The sequence below is a fragment of the Leptonotus elevatus genome, chromosome 18, assembly GCF_054856555.1.
Source record: "Leptonotus elevatus isolate MCC_2025b chromosome 18, RoL_Lele_1.0, whole genome shotgun sequence".
NCBI lineage: Eukaryota > Metazoa > Chordata > Actinopteri > Syngnathiformes > Syngnathidae > Leptonotus > Leptonotus elevatus.
This window is the reverse complement of record NC_141256.1, coordinates 10,773,538-10,794,451: the sequence shown is the minus strand read 5'-3', so window position 1 is coordinate 10,794,451 and position 20,914 is coordinate 10,773,538. Positions and strand designations below refer to the sequence as shown.

General features: G+C 39.5%; 1 protein-coding gene across 7 annotated transcripts in view; it reads right to left on the bottom strand.

Moving 5' to 3' along the window:
• Nucleotides 1-1,786: 1,786 nt before the first annotated feature.
• LOC147158563 (hormonally up-regulated neu tumor-associated kinase homolog A) overlaps nucleotides 1,787-20,914 on the bottom strand; it is an 81,392-nt gene continuing 62,264 nt past the window's right edge. For 6 of the 7 annotated variants that reach the window (XM_086061486.1, XM_086061487.1, XM_086061488.1 and 3 more), the window contains 11 exons: nucleotides 16,372-16,428; nucleotides 13,095-13,378; nucleotides 11,506-11,628; nucleotides 10,896-11,065; nucleotides 6,872-6,927; nucleotides 6,650-6,788; nucleotides 5,977-6,104; nucleotides 5,654-5,789; nucleotides 4,449-4,617; nucleotides 4,054-4,282; nucleotides 1,790-3,164 (listed from right to left, as the gene is read on the bottom strand). In XM_086061486.1, the coding sequence (XP_085917612.1) occupies nucleotides 2,587-3,164; nucleotides 4,054-4,282; nucleotides 4,449-4,617; nucleotides 5,654-5,789; nucleotides 5,977-6,104; nucleotides 6,650-6,788; nucleotides 6,872-6,927; nucleotides 10,896-11,065; nucleotides 11,506-11,628; nucleotides 13,095-13,283 (1,917 nt within the window). In that variant the 5' untranslated portion in view covers nucleotides 13,284-13,378; nucleotides 16,372-16,428 and the 3' untranslated portion in view covers nucleotides 1,790-2,586. Of the gene's footprint in view, nucleotides 3,165-4,053; nucleotides 4,283-4,448; nucleotides 4,618-5,653; nucleotides 5,790-5,976; nucleotides 6,105-6,649; nucleotides 6,789-6,871; nucleotides 6,928-10,895; nucleotides 11,066-11,505; nucleotides 11,629-13,094; nucleotides 13,379-16,371; nucleotides 16,429-20,914 lie in introns of all 7 variants that reach the window. The other variant, XM_086061492.1, reaches the window with a different exon arrangement.

The window sequence follows — 20,914 nt, the reverse complement described above, 5'->3', positions numbered from 1 at the left end:
CTATGCATGTATTGTGAGGGGTCTTTATTAGGCAAGTTTGTGTGGAGAGAGCAGATGAAACCTGTTTAGTAGATGCTTTTGATCAGATAGCGTTGTCATGTTTGTTTTAGTGTAGAGTGTAACAACGTCAGGTTGTGTTACGTCGCGATGTTTCGTGCACTGCTGACCCTCTTTGACTTAACATCATGGCCAAGTCCATCAAGATGGCCTCCGGGGGCCAACTTAACCTCTCTGCACACACTCCCAGGTAACACTCAATTATGAATGGGCGTCATTAGAAACCAGACACGCACATACATGATGATGGTGGAGTAACATCATCCACTTAAATGACGAAGCAGCACACCTGCAGCCACCAATTGGGACATCAGTTATACAAGAGACACTTCATTAGGTACACTCGTCTGAACTTTTACCACTTTGATTGACTCCACCCACACGTATTCTCAACGATTCTTGTTTTTTGTTGAACTGTTATTTCCTTGGCGGCTTGAATGATGCGCGTTTTACAACCGCACGCTTATTGTTTGATCACATTATTGAACAATTACAAACGATCTGAAACCCAGATTTACTAACCTGAAACGTCACCCTTCCAACGAGTGCGCTATCTGCTGGGAGCATGTGGTACTGCACCCAACCGACTAATTTCTATGTGGAGGACTCCACTCATTTATATATTTTAAAATAAATAAATAAATATATATATAAAGATGACCATGTATATAGTAAGGCGTTTTTTAAACAACCATGAATATTGTATAGTAAGGCGTTTAATTTTTTTAAAAATTTAAAACGACCATGTATACTAAGGCGATTTTTTAAGACGACCATAAAAAAAACTCCATACTATACATGGTCATGTTTTAAAAAACGCCTTACTATACAAAACATGGCCGTTTTTTGAAAAAAAACAACCCCAAAACAAAACACAAAAAATATGCCATTTTTAAAATCAAAAACAAGTCTTATATATCATGTCATTTTTATCATGCCATAAAAAAAAGTCTCATTACTTCATGTAATAAAACAAAAACAAAAAAACTCACTATACATCATGTCGTTTTTGAAAATGTCTGTCTTTACATCATCTTAGTAAACATGTCATTTAAAAAGTCCCTTTAAACATACATGAAGTATGCGTGCGTGTGTGGCCTTGACATGACTTTGTTGTTAGCCATGCTAGCACACTGCTCAATAATTCATCCTGCTCTGTGATACCGTGTGTACTCTGTGCGTGTGTCGGTATGCACTCAGTGTGCCCTGTAAGGACAGATTGGAGGCACTCGGGTGCATACAACCACACTCCAGTTACTTTGTACGCACACACACCTTTGAAGCTCGAAAGAGAGACAACAGGAAGCTCAAAGATGAGTGGAAAATTCAGATTAGGGGTTGGAGTATATCCATTTTCCAAACCACTTATTCCTCACAAGGGACGTAGGGGTGCTGGAGCCTATCCCAGCTGTCTATGGGCATTAAGAAAAAAACAATATAAAAAAATCAACAGTAGATACTAGTACAGGAAAAAAATGCCCTTATTTGAAGGGAAAAGTTGTATTGTTTGTTAGAAAAAATCTTTTCCTGAATAAGTTTTTTTATAGAGAGGAAAAATCTTATAAAATCTCCATTCACCTTTAAAAAAATATATACTTTTGTTTTAGTATTTTCTTAAATTTTAAAGTTATGTTATAACAATGTTTTGTTTTTTTAGGCCACTTTAAAAAAAACAGTTAAAAAAAAATCTTTTTGGTAAATTTTTCAAGAAAAAAAATAACTTTTTAGTTTTTCAAAAAAAGAAAAAAAAAACATTCACAAAAAAAAATCAATATATATTTGTTTCCCCTCTGGAGAAGTCATAATGGCACATGGGAGGAAAAACAACTCTAAAAGCAGTATTTAAAAAAATAAAAAACTTTTTAAGAACTTATTGTTTCAATAAAAGTTTTCATTTTTTTAAGGATTTTATTTTTAACAAAAGCTTTCATAGGAACAAACAAACCTTTGGGGAGGAGTTTACTTTATTTTAATTTTATTTTTTTTAACATAAAAGTACTTCTTTGAGTTGATTCTTTTTTCAAGAAACAAATCTTTTTTTGGATGTTATACTTTTTTGGAACGTCACATCATAAATATTTGAGGGGGGAAAACCCTTTGCCACTTCCAAAGTGACGAACATGAATGACTTCCAAACATCCACTTAGCTTATGACACTGGCTCCAGTGAAAAAAAGTCAAATGAGGACATTTCAACTTGAATCATTTGGCACTTCCACTTTTTCCGTTTTACACCTTTTTCTGTGTCCGTCCTCTGTATGAACGGCATCGACACAAAACTGTTTGGTGAAGTTGACTTGGCAATTTTTCCACTTTCTGAGGGTTGATATGAGAGCCAGAATGGAGACCGGATGCGTTTCTAACTACTAGAATCTCAGTCAAGTAGAGCCGCTGTTCCTCTGCAACGAGATGAGCCCGATGAGGTGGCGCCTCCCCGGTGAGAGGTTCCGAGCACTTCCCGTCGGGCATGCGCCTGCCGTGCCTGACGGCCAGTCCAGCCTTGGCTCTGTGGGACACTTTTTTTGACGTGTCAGCAGTCCAAGCTGCGCAGCTTCCTGTCCGCCTTCCGTTGCAGCGCAGCGGGAAGCAGCGGCAGATTGAGCTCCGTCATCCGTCGTCGTGGCGTCGAGCGGAACTTCGCTACGGAGCTCCTCTTCGTCCCCGTTGCCTTCCCTCCCTTCAAAGCCAAATTGTGTCTTTGCAAGGGAAAGGCGGGAGTTTTGGACCCGCTCACTCGGAGTCCAGAGGGTTCGAGCTGACTCGGCGGGACCCATGAAACCTTCTCGCCTCGCCCGTCTTTCAGCCCCTGATTGCACAGGCGTGGAAGCGTGGTGGGCGGAGCTCTCTGGGTGCTTTCCAGGTGTATTCTGGGAGAAGCAGCGCTCTTCTGCGGCACGTCGAACCTCAGGACAGCCTCCATCAGACCCCCGCCGCCGTCCGACCGCGCGGCCCCGAAGAGCTGCGGCACTGGTCGGATGGGCCTCGAGGCGCCGCTGTGTCTGACTGGATCGGCGGGTGAAAGGGTGTGGCAAGGGGCGGAGTCACACTGGTGCGAAGCAGCAGGTTTGGGAGGAGAAAGATGGACCACTTGCTCTTTTGGTCCCAACACTGCAAGGAGATTCATAGAAATTATCGTTATCATTAACATCATCATCGTTATCATTAACATCATCATCGTTATTTATTATATATATATATATATATATATATATATATATATATATATATATATATATATATATATAAATTAAAAAATATATATTTTTCCTTATTTTTAATTAATAGAAATTTTGTTAAAAACAGTTTTTCAGAATGAATCTTTTTAATGAAAAAACAACAACCTAACTTTTAAAATAAAGAAACTTAAAAAATAAATAGATGTTTTTTTTAAATTCCTCAAAAAATGTTTTTAGATTACTAAAAAAATAAAATTTAATTTTTATCATATTTAAGTTAAACTCTCTCTAGATTGCAATACTAAAAAAAAGAAAATATTCTAAAAAATAAATAAATGCAATTACACTAAAACCTTTTTGTAAAAACAATTTAGTCTTACCTTTTCAAAAACAAATGTTTATTTTTTCTAAAAATGACAACTTTAGCAAATATTGATGATAATAAAATTATAAATATATAATATATGATATATAAATATATAATATAAATAAATATAAATATATATTTATAAAAAAAAAATAGTTTTAAGTTTCATTATTTTAGAAGTTAGATTTTTTTTCCCATTACATTTTTTTTCATTCGGGACAACTGTTTTAAACAATATTTCTTTTTTTATAAAAAAAAAAAAAAAGAGTTCACTTTTCTTTCTCCCCTCAAAAATTAAAGTCGTACCTTTTAAGCCCTTGAGAAAAAGTATTTTTGGTAAAAGCAAAATTTTTTGAGGAAAAGACTTACCTTATGATATAATTTTAGATACATGAAGATAGCTTTTCCCCCCCCTCTTACTTTTAAATTTTATTTAAATGATGTTACATTGTACCATCAGGAAGAAGCAGAGTCTCCTTGTCATTCAACATGGCGTCATCCTCATAAGTGGCCTCTGGTGACGGTCTGAGAGGGTGGAGGGAGGAAGACGCAGCTCTGATGTCATCCTCATCATCATCATCATCGTCGTCTTGTCCTTGTGGCGGCTGCTGGCGTCTGGTCCCGCCGTAGCGCCGCTCTGCCATTTGTCCGCTTGCCTTGGGACGTCTCTTGACCGCACCGCTCTAATGGGAGGCGGAGCAACGTAAAAGTTACAAATTTACGGGCTACTAAAGCGATCAACCCACTAACAAACTGACTAAGCAATTAACCAAACAACTAACTAGCTTGCTAGCAGACTGATTGACTATCAAACTCAGCAACACAAAACCACCAAGTGGCCGATCTGACCTTGACGCTTGGGCGGCCCCTCTTGATCTTGGCGAGCAGCAAGTGGTAGGCGGCCATGACGGCGGACGGCCGGTTTCGGGCCAGCGTGTGCGCGACCTCCGAGGCGGAGTAGCCCAGCGTGTCGGCCATGTACGCCAGCACCGACGCGTCCACGTCGTCGGCGCGCAGCCTGCGGGGCCGAGGGGGAGACCCACAAGTTGCCGCATGCTACGATTGCTACGCTACCGCTTTCTTTGCTCATTTGTTTGAAGTCTGGTCCTTGCCTGATGTCACAATGGGCCGACGGCTCCCCGCGGCCACTAGGGGGCGCGTTCGCATCGCGGCTCGGCTAGCGCGGCGACTTAGCCGTGATGACATTTCCACACGGCGCCATAAAAGCCATCAAGTTACACTTTAATACGCGAAAGCTGTCACGCGGACGACCACGACAATTTTCATTTGAATTCATTTCCTTCTGCTCGACGCTCTCCCGTGACAAAACTCAACACCAACAATGCAATAAACGGGGGGGATTTTCTCCAAGGGAAGCAAAAGGAAAAACACTGACGTTAAAGTGAGGCAGTGTTCTTTTTTGACTAGACATTTGCATTTAGTTTTAGTTATAGACTTTTGACTAAAATGAATGAAAGTTTTTGTCATAATTTAGTCATCTGATGAAAATAAAGAGCAATTTTAGTCGACTAAATTGACAGTTTCATCGATATTATACAGAAAATTATAACACGCAAGACACATTTAATACAACGGTGTCTTTATTCTTTGTTTCAATGAAACATGTTGAACCGACAATAATATAACTTAGTTTTCACCTAAATAAATAAAAAAAAGTGCATAAATGCTTGATATTAATCTTACAGCTGCACAACTAATGTAAACATGTTTGAACATTAAATAAAGTGCAGTGACCACAGTTTCTCAGTGGATGAAATTGTCAGTCAATTTTAGTTCTAATTATCGTCTTAATGAATGGCTTCTATTTTAGTTGTCGTCTGAAAAAAAAAATTGGTGACGAAAATTATGACGAAAGAATGTGTGTGCGTGTTTTTAATGGTGCATGATTTCTATTGCAAAATGTATTGGCGCCAGGTTCCACGGTGATTTTGCACTTAAACGGACTGCTTGCTAACACAGAGGCTGAAATCTGATTGGACAACAAAATCCAAAAGACTTTCTTGTCCCCGGACTCTCCAGCACAGCACATGTACCTGTTGTGGTACGAGACCTTATGTAGCGGCCTCTTGGCGTAGCCTTGGTTGATCCAGGCCCCTTCCATGGCGACTTGGATGCTCGGTCTTTTGTCAGGGTCGGCTTCCAGCAGAGACAGCATGAAGGTCACCGCGCCTGTCAGACAAATTGTCAGTCAGTAGAGAGAGCGGACCTCCCCCAAGGCCAAACGATCTGAAATGTGTTTGTTTGACGCACTTTTTTGCAAAAAAAAAAAAAAATCAATGAAAAGGTATCCTGTCAAATAATAACATCCTGTCACTAACTACCTGCAACTTTTTTTGTGAGTAGTGTTGTTGCAGACCTTTGCTGATGTCACTGGGTATGTGTGCGATGTCGCCGTCCACCATTTTGTTGTGCAGATTTTTGATGTTGAAGGGCTCGACGGTGAAGGGCAGCGTGCCGGTCAGCATGGCGAACACGCTCACACCTCTGACAACGCACATGCACACGTGTCACTCATTAGGTAACGCCCCTTGACTCATTCACTCCCAGCCATTTTCACTGAAGCAACCCCCTTCGCTCCCGGCTGTTTGACGGGATTTTGACTGAGGTTGCCAGGCCCACAGAATATTGTGTTCTATTGCTATAAAAACATGGCACCTACCGAAAGAAAGATTTGAGTCTCATCTTTTGTCAGGAAAAAAAAGTATATTTGTATCCGTTTCCGTTTCGCAGCAATTAGTATATTTACATTCCTGTTGAAAACACTGTCAAAAAGAGCTTGTTGCAACATACTCTGCTGCCACCTGCTGGCCGTTTTTTTCTAATAACTACCAGTGCTTTAAGCCACCTCTTCATGTCAGAAGCTGCATCAAAGCCTTCTGTATGCTCTTGCATAAAAAAAAAAATATATACGTTTTGGGACAACGTATTAAAAAACGTATTTACACGCTTTTGGGTTTGAATGAGTTAAAGGCACGCATCCAGCCCACGAATACCACAGTATGTACGTATAAGTCAACTTGATGACTTACATGGACCACACGTCCACTTTGGGTCCATACTTCTTGTGGGCGAGGAGCTCGGGGGCGGCGTAGGCGGGGCTTCCGCACTGAGTGCTGAGCAACTCTGGAGGCAAAGACTCCGACCTCAGCGTGTTGCTCAGGCCAAAATCTGCAAGCAGCAAAAAAAGAAACGTGTGTGATGTGTTTTGTCCAAAACACTTTCGCGTGCATTCTCGCGCTTCGAGGACGTACCCACGATCTTGATGTCGTCGTGTTCGTCCAGCAGGAAGTTCTCAATCTTCAAATCTCTGACACAAAACAAACAACACAAGGATCGGGGTCTCATATTTGAGGATAATCTCGTGGCCAATCAGTTTTTGAAACGATTTAAGATCCAATTATCGATTCTAGATTGTGAAATGCGCCCTTTAAAATTCTCTGACACAATGTCTTTCTTTCTCATTCAACCGTCAATCAAATATTTTGCATTGGACCTGGAAAAATGGATGTTCTTCATCTAGCATCTTTCTTATATCTACACGTACCATGTTGGAGCTGTGAAGATAATGTACATTTCCCACCGGGTCGTCGCAAGGCTTTCCCATGCCATGACAACGAGGCACTCTAAAGTGGACACGCTGAATGATTGTCAACTTGGACTTTAAATTATTTATTTTTTTAGAAATCTTTCCCCCTCCCACCTGGCACTTCCTTTCTCATTGTGACATGTGTGCACTCACGGCAGACAACGAGGCCCTCTAAAGCCAATTAATTATTAAAAGGGGAGGTACACGTTCGGAAAGTAGGCAGTTAACTCATTCACTGCCGTTGACGGTTATAGACGTCAGAAATTCATTTGAACCATTTCTATTAGTTTAATATTTTTTCCACTTTTGTTCACGAGTATGAAAACCTTGAAAAATGTTAATCACCTGATGCAATTAGAAAAAAAAGAAAAGATTATTAAAAATTTGGGGCGTCAGGCGATTACAATTTCTAATTGTAATTATTCGCATGACTTCACTAGTTTAACTCACGATTAATCACAAATTTTACATCTGTTCTTAATGAACAATTAAAAAAAATTCTAAGTTTCCATAATCTTGTTAAAAAAAGTGGGGGGAAAATGTTAAACTAATAGAAATAGTTCAAATGAATTTTTGACGTCTATAGCCGTCAATGGCAGTAAATGAGTTAACAGCAAGTTGCAATTGCACCTGCTAACTGCTAATGTGAATGAAGGTACTTACATACTTATATGGGGGTTGGTTTGTTAGCCTTGCAAATACCCCCCCCCCCAAAAAATAAATAAATAAATAAATAATAATAATAATAATAATAATGATAAAAAATAAAAATAAAAATAAATTCTCAACAATGATCTTCAAACAAATTTCTGAATTGACCTTAGAAGGTCATTAAGCGGCCAACTTGAATTTTGACATCCTGAGACGCACCCAAAGAGTTTCCGAAGCCAGCAGGCTAAACGAACATCTGCGCTCGCCATCCGGCCTGGGAGTCGCGCGCGTTCCTTTCAAGTTCATTCATCTCAACAGCAGATGCTGACAAAGGCGACAAGAGGAGACAAAACCAGACGGACGACAAAGAAATGGGGAAATAGCAGACGTGGCCGCCAAGGAGGAAAAAAACGTTTGCGGTCAACCTCCTGAACGTGGGGGAGCGGGAAGTGCAAATTTTCCATTTATTTCCATTTTAACCATGGCTCAATGTGTGCGTGTGTGTGTGTGTGTGTGTGTGTGCGTGTGTGTGTTTGGCCGTCGTTGAGGGACTTCATTAGAGAGGAAGTCGCTGATGCCGTGATGATGTGTGAATCATGGCGCCGGCGCAGCGTGATGAGGTCATTGCCTGGTAATCACATTCCCACCTTTGAAGGAGCCAAACCTCTTAACCTTCGTCTTGTGTTAGGGTCGGCAGCGACCCGTTTTCAGGTTTAACATGCATAAAAGAACCATATAAAATAGTTTATTGCATCAAGGCTTTTTGACTTTGTCAGGAACCTCTATTTCAACAAAATAAAACAAAAAAAAAGGTTTTCACTTAATTCTAAAATGCTCTGGTTGAAATTATTACATTTGTGTTGTTAGGGTCGGTTTTGACCCAGTTATAAAAATAAGATTATAAAGCAATAATTAGAGCCAAAACTGGATTCATAATTGCACTGTCAGCCAACACACTGACAGCCAGCTCCTCTCCCAATCCTGTGAGCTGTAGGGGATTTGCATTTTGCCGTGTTTTCCAGTACACCTTCACAAAAACAAAACAAACAGAGATGGGCATGTCCTGACATGTAAGGTCAATTCATTCATTTGAAGGGTCATTTGACTTCCAGAGTGCACATCTACAATTTGCAGCATACAAACATGAGAAGAAGATTTACAGCAACCCAAGTTCTGGATCATCTTTTTGATGAAAATGAGGAAGAGGACACAGAGCAGCATATCGATGTGGATGAGCAGGTTTCTGAGGAGGAAGACAATGTGGAGTATCATCCAGAAGACACAGACATATCTGATGAGAAGGTCACTGGTGGTGAAGCTCGTCCCACTGAAAGATTCAAGTCCAAAAATGGTAAGATCTTTTGGAGCTCAGTATCTCATGATGTACATGGCAGGGCAGCTGCTGCAAATGTCATAAAAATGACCCCTGGAATCACAAGGTTTGCTGTAACAAGAGTCAGTGACATCAAGACATGTTTCGAGCTATTCATGCCATTGTCACTAAAAAGAGTCATCATGGCTATGACAAACCTTGAAGGAAAAAAAGTCCATGACGACATGTGGAAAGACAATGATGAGGAATATCTGGATGCTTACATTGGTGTTCTTCTTCTTGCTGGAGCGTACAGATCCTGCAATGAGGCCACTGATAGTCTCTGGGACGCATCGACAGGCAGAAATATTTTCCGGGCAACAATGTCACTTCAGACCTTTCGAATGATATCAAGAGTCCTCAGATTTGACAACAGAAATAGCAGAGCAAGATCTGACAAGCATGCCCCCATCAGGGATGTCTGGGAGAGATGGACGCAACTCCTTCCACTGATGTTCAACCCAGGGCCAGAGGTGACAGTCGATGAACGTCTTGTCCCTTTCCGAGGAAAATGCCTCTTCCGGTAATACATACCCAGTAAGCAAGGGAAGTACGGCATAAAAATCTGGGCAGCCTGCGATGCAAAAAACAGCTATGCATGGAAGCTACAGATTTACACAGGCAAAGCTGCGAGTGGCATTCCTGAGAAAAAACAAGGAAAACGTGTGATCCTCGATATGACTACTGGACTGCAGGGTCACAATATCACTTGTGACAATTTTTTTACCAGCTATGACCTTGGACAAGAACTTCTCAGGAGGAAACTAACCATGGTGGGCACAGTGAAGAAAAATAAACCTGAGCTTTTGGAAATAGTACCTAAGTGATTTCTATTGGTTTCATTTGCTTGATTGGTTGTCATTTGTTTTACATTGCAAATCTATATTTTGTGTTTTGACCTGTTCTACTGCTGAAAAAAATACTTTTTTTTGCATTATTCTTGAAGTAAATATATATGGGTCGAAATCGACCCGTAACACCATAGATGTTACTATAGTCAATAATATTTAAATTAATAAATAAATAAAACAAATTAATTTAAGAGATGTGTTCTAATAGCCCCCAGTAATAGTCAGGTAACACAACAATCTTTTATTTATTTATATGATTCTCTTGGTGTTTATTTTACCATTTTTTTAAATTGAAATCGAGGGGTATACTGACAAAAAAGGCCCAAAAGCCCACACCAAAAACATTAAAACTAATATTTTCATGGATAAGGAAGCCTAACAAGCCAACCAAGAGATGAGAAATAAATTGGATGATATCTACTTGTTTTTAGTGAATTTTACAGCTGATTTAAGACACGGGTCGAAAACGACCCGTTAACATAAGAGATGGTAACAGAAAGTTAACACAAGACGAAGGTTAAAACCATGTCCTGGTGTACACACACACACACAGTGTGTGTGTGTACGCACAGAAAAGTCACACCTTCAAGTCGCACAACGCCGCAAATGTTCTGCAATTGAATTCCTCTGTGTGCACGATTATCAGTGGTGAGAAGTAACTGAGTATTTTGTTACTGTATGCGAGTGTTTACTTTTTTTCCCTTCAGAATCTAAGTGTCATATAATGTGTGTGTGTGTGTGTGTGTGTGTGTGTGTGTGTGTGTGTGTGTGTGTGTGTGTGTGTGTGTGCGTGTGTGTGTGTGTGTGTGTGTCACCTATGCACGACACCATGCTGGTGGAGGTGCGCCACCGCCGACAGGATCTGCCGCGCGTACCGTCGCACCTCCTTCTCCGGCAGACGCTTCCTGTCGCAGATGCGCTCCATCAAGTCGCCGCCGCCGCACAACTCCAGCACCATGTAGTAGCTGTTCTCCGTCTCCAGGGTCTAAAATATTAAAATTGTTATTATTATTAAAATAGTGCATATATTAACTCTTTCACTGCCATTGACGACTATAGACGTCAAAAATTCATGTGAACTATTTCCAATTAGTTAAAAAAAATCATATATATTTTTTGGAAACCTTTTTTTTTTTAATTGTACATTTATAACAGATATAACATTTGTGATTAATCGTGAGTCAACTATTGAAGTCATGCGATTAATTACAATTCAAATTTTTAACTAATCACATAGCTAGTTAACTAACGATTAATCATAAATTTTATATCTGTTCTACATTTACAATACAAAAAAATCTAGGTTTTCATACTCTTGTTAGCAAAAGTGGAAAAAAATGTTAAACTAATAGAAATAGTTCAAATGCATTTTTGACGTCTATAGTCGTCAATGGCAGTGAATGAGTTAATATGGCGTTTGGTTACCTCCAGCAGGACGACGACGTTGGGGTGTCGGATCATCTGGTGGATGTGAGGCTCTCGCTTCATGTTCTTTTGCACGTAAGAGTCCTGACGTGCTTTCTTCTTGTTAATTACTTTGATGGCCACCTCAACACACAAATATAAGACGCTAAGTCAGTCAGTGAGTCGGGTTCATTTTTTACAGTACAGTATTTTTTTTTTTTTTACTAAATTTTATGAATTATGAAATTATTGTATCAATGACAAAAAAATTCAGCCATATTTCTATTACTTTAACATTTTTTTCCATTTTATGTTACCGGAGTATGAAAAAAAAGAAGTTTATTGTACATTTAGAACCGATATAAAATTTACAATTAATTAATTACGATTAAAAAATAATAATCGCCTGACACCCCTAAAAAATGTGAGCATGGGGATGCTGGGGGGAGGGGCGGGTTATCTTTTTATTGTACTATGGATGTTTTAATTGTTCAGCACCTTAAATTGTATTTTAATGTATGAAATGTGCTATATAAATAAAGTTTGATTGATTGAAATAGAAAAAATAAAAATAAAAATAAAAATAAAATAAATAAATAAATCAAGCAATGAATTAAAAAATGCAGGTAGGAAGAGAAGTGAGTGGACTGAAAGTATAAATGAAAGCATCCTTGGAAAAAAACGAAATCAATAAATTACTATAAAAAAATATATTTGGGTGCGGATTGTGAAGGAAATTAAATTAAAAAGCAATAATGATGAAGTAAAATAAAATAATAAAATAAAATAAAAAACTATAAAAATAAAAATCTGTTTGAATAGTCACCAGGGAGTGTCCTTGAAAATACATGGCTAAATAAACAGTTAAATAAATACATTATTAAAAAAATAAAATTAAAATAAAATCTAAACTTGTATATTGGGAGTGGTGCGCCAGAACCACACAAAATAGATGCACAAATAAACTTTATGGTCTAATTTCAACGTTCAAACAAGGTGCAAGGTCACAAGGACATCTAACGTAAACACTTGCAGTGAGTTTGCTTGAAACCATAGCAACAGGCAAATTTTTCGGGGCAGGTGTTCAAGACCAAAAAAAAAAAAAAGTCACATCTATTTAACTAAATTATACAACCATTATAAAACAATGTGAAGGGAAGCTATTGTGTACAAGTCTACACACCCCTTTTCAAATGGCAGGTTTTTGTGGTATACAAAGACGGGACCGAGATAAACCATTTAAAACTTGTTTTCTACTATTAATGTAGAACCGGGAAAAATATATATTTATCTTAGAGAGAAAATAATATTTTTTAATATAAAATACTGATGAATGAAGAAATAAACTAGGCAATAGGAGCTTGAGCACCACCTACTGGCTGTGTGTGTGCACATTCCTGCATAGCAACCATTGACCTCAACAAAGACCCCTTGACCTACAAGTGTGCTTGCTATCTTACATAAAAAATTAAAAAAAAACGCCAATGGATAAAATTATTTGATACACGATCAAATGGCATCACCAGCTTGGCCACAATTAAAACTCTACGCCAAGATGCCGCTGTTGTTTGTTCCTAACAAGGTGAGCAGTGTGTGCGTGCGCGTGGGACCTTCTCTCCGGTGGTGATGTGGAGGCCCTCCATCACCTTGGCGAAGGAGCCCTTGTTGATCATCTTGCCCACCAGGTACGAGCCCACCCGCTTGGTGTGGGGGAAGCTCCTCAGCAGGTCCTTGCAGGGGGCCGCCAACAAGGCCGAGCTCCCTCCGGCCACTTTCTCCTTCACTGCGGCGCCCGGCATGGCGACGCGGCGCCCATTGGTCCCCGAGGAGAGACGCGAGACGGCGTTGGGGCTGCTTCCTGCCGAGCCGCTGGTGCATCATTAACTCTTCTTTTCTGCTGGTGACATGCGACACCCGAATTACGCCCACCCCCCCTCGTCACTATACCCCACCCACTAACACACACAAGTGCTACTTCCTCACGGTTACACAGTAACCGCTTAGATGCTCTTACTCACACCTGCTCTTTTACCTGTGGTGGGCCGTCAGAGCTTCGAGTGAGCAACATTCACAGATTTTTGCGCTGCCGCATGACACACTTGATTATTGACCTCCAAAGTGTCTTGTAGCGGTTGGCAAGCTAGCTTACGCCCCAAAATTACATCTATGTTTAGGATAGTCCGTTGGTGTGGCGGCTTTAGAGTGCCTCGTTGTCTGCCGTGAGTGCATGCATGTTACGGTGAGAAAGGTGGAAGTTTAAGGAGTTTTTTGTTTGTAAAGTCCGACTTGACAGCCAGTGTGTGGACGGTGGCTTATCAGGCTGGCATGGCAGCTCTAGAGTGCCTCGTTGTCTGCCGTGAGTGCATGCATGATACGGTGAGAAAGGTGGAAGTTTAAGCATTTTTTTTTTTGTAAGGTCCCACTTGACAGCCAGTGTATGGACGGCGGCTTATCAGGCTGGCATGGCAGCTTTAGAGTGCCTCGTTGTCACGGCACACCACTTTTTTTGTGCGTAAAGCAGACATTTATAGGGTTAGAGGGTGCAATCGCGATCCGTGGAAAGCAGAGGGGAGCTTTCGAACTCCATCACCGCGCGTGTGTGCGTGGGCTCATATTGCAGTGTGTACTCACTCACGAGATGCTCCAATATACGCTGTAACGTGACACACAAACACGCAAAGTCTGCTCTGATTGGTTGCTCACACACACGCATACGCCATTATTTAGCTGTTTGGATGATGCTTCACTGCTGCTCTCTAGTGGCCAGAGCACCACAGTGCATCTTATAAGCTTTTTTTTTTACGTTTTCAACAACAGGCCACATGATGCCAAGTTGCCAATTTAGCAATTTTGTTGCTTAATCTAGCAATTTTACCCTCAAGATTATTTTCACCCAAGGAGCACTCAGGAAGAAATGTTGCCGTTTTAAAAATTTGAGCGGTAACTCCATTGTGAGTTGCTAAATCCACTTGATGCATTTAAAACGTTCAACGAATCTTGACAAGGAACATATGAATAAAACAAACTTTTAGTAGTTTAGACTTAATAATACAAACTAATGATAAAGTAATCCAAATTTACATTTTCTATTTCAATTGTTATTAATGTGAGGTTGAGGAAATATTCGGACACATAATTACACGATGACATCATCGACAAATAGACCCGCATCTATCGCTGGAACACGAGTTGACAACGCACCAGCATGTGATGTCATTTCCTGTCTTGGCTCCTCCTTTTGGTGTGCGTTACGAAAATAACCAGCAGCCCGCAAATAGCCCAGAAAAAGGAATTTGGAAATTGTGAGGAGCGATGAGGTGGGAATATTTCCTTGTTATTCTAGGAGGACGCGGCGGCCATTGTGGTCAGCTGTGCAGTACGGTGGGTGCGTGTGTTCATTTAAATGTGCACATTTGTGTGGATTTGTGTGCGTGCGTACATGTATAGTAAAGGTTCATAATATGTGTTTGTATATACTTTTAGTGTGCGTATATGTGTGTGTGTGTTTGTGAGTGTGTGAATGTGTGCGCGTGTGTGTGTGATGAGTGGTGACGGGAGGCTCGGCCCACTGTGCTTTCTTCAACCTTCTGCAGGGTTTCCCTACTAAAAAGGCCAATTACAGAAAAACACACACACACTGGTATGCGTTGAACACACACACACACACACTCACTCCCCTGCTTAAATGTCCTGCTTATTAAAGCAGAATGTGGTGCAGATTTGTGAGTGCGCGTGTGCGTTTAATGCATACCAGTGCGTGTGTGCGTGCGTGCCACATGTGGGTCGGGCCGCCAGGAAATGACTGGTTCGCTTCACTCTTGTCATCACCTTCCAACACGTTTCTTTCACATTTCAATTTGGGGAGCGGCGCAGCGGGCAGCGCGCAGGACGCGCACACGCACATTGTGCATGTGTGCGCACACACGGTCCACATTAGCAAAACGATGCTGGCTTTGCCCTCACTAAGCTTGCAGTGTGTTGACACTGGGAGATGTCGACGGCGTGTATTCAAAGCCGTTGAGTGCAGGCAGGTGTACCTAATCAAGTGGTTAGTGTGAGAAAGTTGCCTATTCAATTTAAAAAAGTAAGTACAAAAAAATACAAAAATATAAATAATAATAACAAAATAAATAAATAAAAAGCTGTGCCTTGAGACACAAAGTGAATTCATCCTCTTCATCTTTCCCAGTTGAAATGCATGGAAATGCCATTAATTAACTAAGTCGACTTTTCTAGTTGAACAATATGCTTTGACCAATCAGAGGACAGAAAAACGCTGACATCATCAATGGCCAGCGTTCTGGCCCTGCGATTGGCAAAAGAACATTTCTACCGCATTAGCATTAGACGCGACTCTGCGCAGATTATATTGACACGGCAACACAAAAGAGGCTGAAATCTGATTGGACGAAAACTTCACACATCCAAATGCACGTAATGAAGGCAAAAAATATTTAAAAAAACATTTCATGGATCAAGTATTAGAATTTGGATTGTAAATAAAGGTCAGCGATTTAAAAACCACCCCCTAAATAATCCCACCTGAGTGAGTTTGCTCCTTCTGCAACGTCGTTGCAAGTGCTCAATGCCAATGAAGTGCTAAGTGTTGCTTTTTATGGCGAGGAAACATACTGGAACAGTGTGTGTCTGACAAACACACACACACACACACTCAGGCAGAATATGTTCCGAGTTACAACCTGTTCACTGATGGGACGGCCCCTTAAGATTTTTCCTCACTAGCTCATTAGCCCTCATGTGTGTTGCATTGTGGCAGCACACAAACACGTGCGTGTTTATGTGCGAGCGTGTCTGAATCTGTTCCCAATTGCTAACTTTGAATTAATTAGCCAGTCCAATTGTTGAATATCACTTTCAATGTGGTACCTGGAAAACAAGGGTTCTCAGTGTACTGTCGTGGCGTCTTCTCTTGGGTCATCAGCACTGTTTGGAAAAAACAAAACAAAAAAAAAACACATCAAGAAGTTACTTTACAAGGGTTGCGAACACACATACACTACATACACACGCGCACACACAGGAAACGGAATTAGAGGGGATTATTGACAGAAGCTCCCGGCACACCTCTCTCACCGCGACGCCTTTGTTGTGACTTGTGTCGTAAAAAAAAAAACGTGTTTCTGTGTGAACGCCGCGCTGTAAAGTGTATCCTCCCTTATTAGTGCGTGTGTTCATTAAGCACGTGTTATGTTGTTAATAGCACACCTCGTTGGCTGGCAAAAATCAGGCCGTTAAAATGTCGCACAAGTGCGCTTGTGTGCGCCACAAAGACCAGCTTGTGCGTGCGCGTGTTTGCGTTTGCACTTGCATAAAGCCATTGAACAAAATAGTTGCAAAGGAAAGGCATTTTGCAGGCTGCTGGGAGCATGCCAAAGCAATAGGTGGCGCCACATAAGTCCCAACAGGAAGAGGGTGTTAGCCAATAGGAAGACAGAAGAAAGCCATTTTCAGGAAAAGACACAATTGCAACAAATACATATACTTTATTATCATCCTGTAAAGGAAACAATGAATAAATAAATAAATAAATAAACGTAACTATCGGTCTACTGTATCGAAAAGACAATTATATATAATAAAACAATATGAAATACAAAAAACATTACATTAAAAAAAAATCATAAAAATATCAATCTAAAAAAATAAGGTATGAATAATTTGAAAAAAACATACTGAAAATGTTCAAGTCTTTTCTTTGACAAAATAAAAACAAAATAAATAAATACATAAATAAAAAAAATAAACTTGAAAAAAACACTGAAAATTTAGCTTTGCAGAAAAATAGAAACTATTTTTATTGTATTTACAAATCATTAGGTAAACTAAAAAATAGATACATAAAATGAATATATTACATAGAAAGAAATTGTGAAATACCGATTATTTTGTTTAGGAAAATCTTAGAGCGTCAAGTTAAAAAAAATAAATGTAGAAGCGATGGTATGGTTGATGTGAAATATTTAAAGTTATGCAAGGTTGTTTTAAAAAAAAATTGTATAGTGTATTATGGAAAGTTTTATGAAATATGAAAATTCATGAACCAGTGTGTAAGTTTTACATAATTAATATATTACATAAAAAATGCCAAATACCGAATATTTTCTTCAGGAAAATCTTGAACCAAAAAGTTAAAAATGTCATCAAAAAAATATAGTCGAAAACTCAAAACTAACATTTGACAGACAAAAACATCCGTTTGAAACAACATCCCCTATTTACGTCATGTTTTCAAACATGTATATCGTTGCATATTATGTAAAGCTGTATGAAATGTAAAAATTCAGTACGTTGCAACGCTCACACCGCAACACCCAACGTGACATGACATCATCTCCTCTCACAGCTCGCCAGCGGGAACCGCAACTCGGTCCCGAGTTGCACTCATCCACCTCTTCTGCAAAAGCAACATTCGGTGCAGAGTTTCACCAGGTGTTAACGAACGCTCGCCTTGAATTTTAAAGCGACTTTTTACGCGGGTGCGTAACGAGTCGTCCGGCGTGTCGCGTTTAGGCGTCGGGCCTTTCTTGTGGTGCCAGCTGCCCGTGCTAATGTGCTAATCTGCTGTTTAGTCCAACCAGATGGAGGAGGAAGGAGGGGGGGGGGTATGTGGAAGTTACCTGCAGAGATCTCCTCTTATTAAAGCGGAACGTGGATGTTTTTGTGTCTGTACAAAACGTTGCAAATAAAAACACACCAAGCAACAGGCGGCTCCACAAAACTCCTGAAAGCCAATCAGAAGCCAGAAAAACAACGGTGATGTAACAAAAAACATGTAAGGAGACACCCCTCTGAAGCGCAGTCACGGTTGACCACAAGGCGCTCTAAAGTAGTCACACTTTTTTCTTCCAATTATGTTTTATTTAAATTAATGCTATATGTCTTTATTACAAAAAATTTTTTTTTTAATGATGGTGTTTTTAGGCATATTACCTCATTCACTGCCATTGACGGCTATAAACGTCAAAAAATAATTTGAACTATTTCTATTAGTTTAACATTTTTTCCACTTTTGTTAACAAGAGTATGAAAACCTAAAATTTTAGAATTAATTTTTTTATTCATTTAGAATTTAGAACAGCTATGAAATTTGTGATTAATCGGATTAATTACGATTAAAAACTTTAATTGCCTGACGTCCCGAATTTTTAATAATCTTTTCTTTTTTAATTCATTCAATACCATTGATGACTATAAACGTCAAAAATTCATTTGAACTATTTCTATTAGTTTAACATTTTTTTCCACTTTTGTTAACAAGAGTATATAATTTTTTTATTGTACATTTAGAACAGATATGAAACTTGTGATTAATCACGAGTTAACTAGTGAAGTCATGCAATTAATTATGATTAAAAACTTTAATCGCCTGATGGCCCGAATTTTTAATTATTTTTTCTTTTCTTTTTTAATTCATTCAACTGCCATTGACGACTAAAAACGTCAAAAATTCATTTGAACTATTTCTATTAGTTTAACATGTGATTAATTGTAAATTAACTAGTAAAGTCATGCGATTAATTACAATAAAAAACTTCTTTTTTTTTTGAATTTATGGCAGTGAATGAGTTAAATGGATTAATGCCCTTCCAATTCATTTCAATGGGCAAAATAAATTACTAGGAACAAATTGAACTTGAAGTGTTGGTGCCACTGTGGACACACGAGGCCGTGCTGCAGTTAGCATGTGGAGCCCGCCTCCTCCTCTTCCTCCTCCTCCTCTTCCTCTTCCTCGCATTCCGTCGACTTTCATGTGCAAGCTCGGATGCTTTTTATTGTCGCATGTGCAACGTTTATGTGAAGTCGGGAAACACGGCGTGTGATGTCCGCGCCAACTTAAAAAACGTCAGCACTGCCGAGGCGAATCTTTAAAAGACTCCGTGGTGCAAAAGTATTGGGACACACTCCAGGCTGTGAAAAAGTCAAGAACGATGAGAAACCTTGACGGGCCCTTGTATTGCAGTGTCCCAATACTTTTACCTCCATTACTAACAAGATGCAGATTTCAAAGTGTTACTACACACACACGAGCCGAATGAAATCAGAATTACAGAAAACATTCCGCTCCAAAGTCTATTCCTTGTAAATTCCACATCTTTGATATCATTTACAAGAGACGTTTGCGCTAACCACCCCGCATCGTCGAAAGTTTATTTGAAGATGAAATAGTGGTGAATGGATGAATGCGCAGGCTGTAAAAAAAACATTACAATACATCTGGACAAGCGGACCGCTGCCAGCTTGCCAGCGGGTCTTTGAACACACCAACGTGGCACTGCTGTGGTACAAGCTTGGCAGCCACAAAGACACAGAGAAAAAAATAGCTATAATTTGAGAAGGAAAAAGTTGCACGTTTAAAAGGAAAAAAAAAGTCACAATTTGCAAAGTGTTGAGGTGGGAAAACAATTGTTGTTTTAGACTTATCGTGACAAAAGTAGGAACTTTATGAAAAAGTTGAAATGTCAAGATGGAAAAAAATTGTGAGAAAACTTGCAAATTTACAAAAAAAATAAGTCTAACATAACTCAAATTTTGCGAAGAAAAAAAAGAAAGTTTGATTCAATATTTTGAGGGAAAAAGTCAGTTTGGGAATTATGTCGCAATTTTGATGGAAAAATGGAATTAAGAAAAGTTGGACTGTATTCTGTGAATGTCTGTATCTAAATATTTTGAGAATACAACAGTTACCTCATAACCTACCACTTGTCCCAGGTCAGCTGGCGGTAGACCCCAGCATAACGCGACCCCTAATGAGGATAATTTTTTTTTTTTAAAGATGGAGGGATTAATGTCGTTACATTATAATTTAAGGAAAACATTTTTTTTGAAAGGCACAAATGAGATTTTTTCATGATGAAAAATTGACATTTTGAGAAAATATTTTTTCATATAATAATTTTTATATAAATATATATATATATATATTTTTCAATCTGACAGTAAAACTGTAATTCTCAGAGATTAAAAAAAAGAAAAGAAAAAAGAGTTAGACCCGAGCATATTGCAAAATTACAATTGTCTTATCTTTGCCACAAACGAAGCGACTGAGCACCAAGCATCTAATGGCGTGCTGCAATGGAAAAACGACCACCCTGTATCGGGTTTTGAGACTCCACATGCAATATTCTCTATGCTTTCCCATTGGACCACAAAATCATGGCGGGATTGTCAAGGAAGAAGAAGATTGCCATAAAAAGAGGAAACGCGCAAGGATAAAGAAAAGGCTATTGCCTTGAGTGATTGCATCATCCACTGACTGCACCTGTGCTGGAGACAGACGGAGACTCTCCACGCTTAGCTTTGCAGCCACAGATAAACATGAAGTTATAACTATAGTTAAGTAGATTCAATATATGCCGCATTGGCAAAACCAGAAACTAGTTACCTCAGAGAAAATATTTCAAGCAAAAAG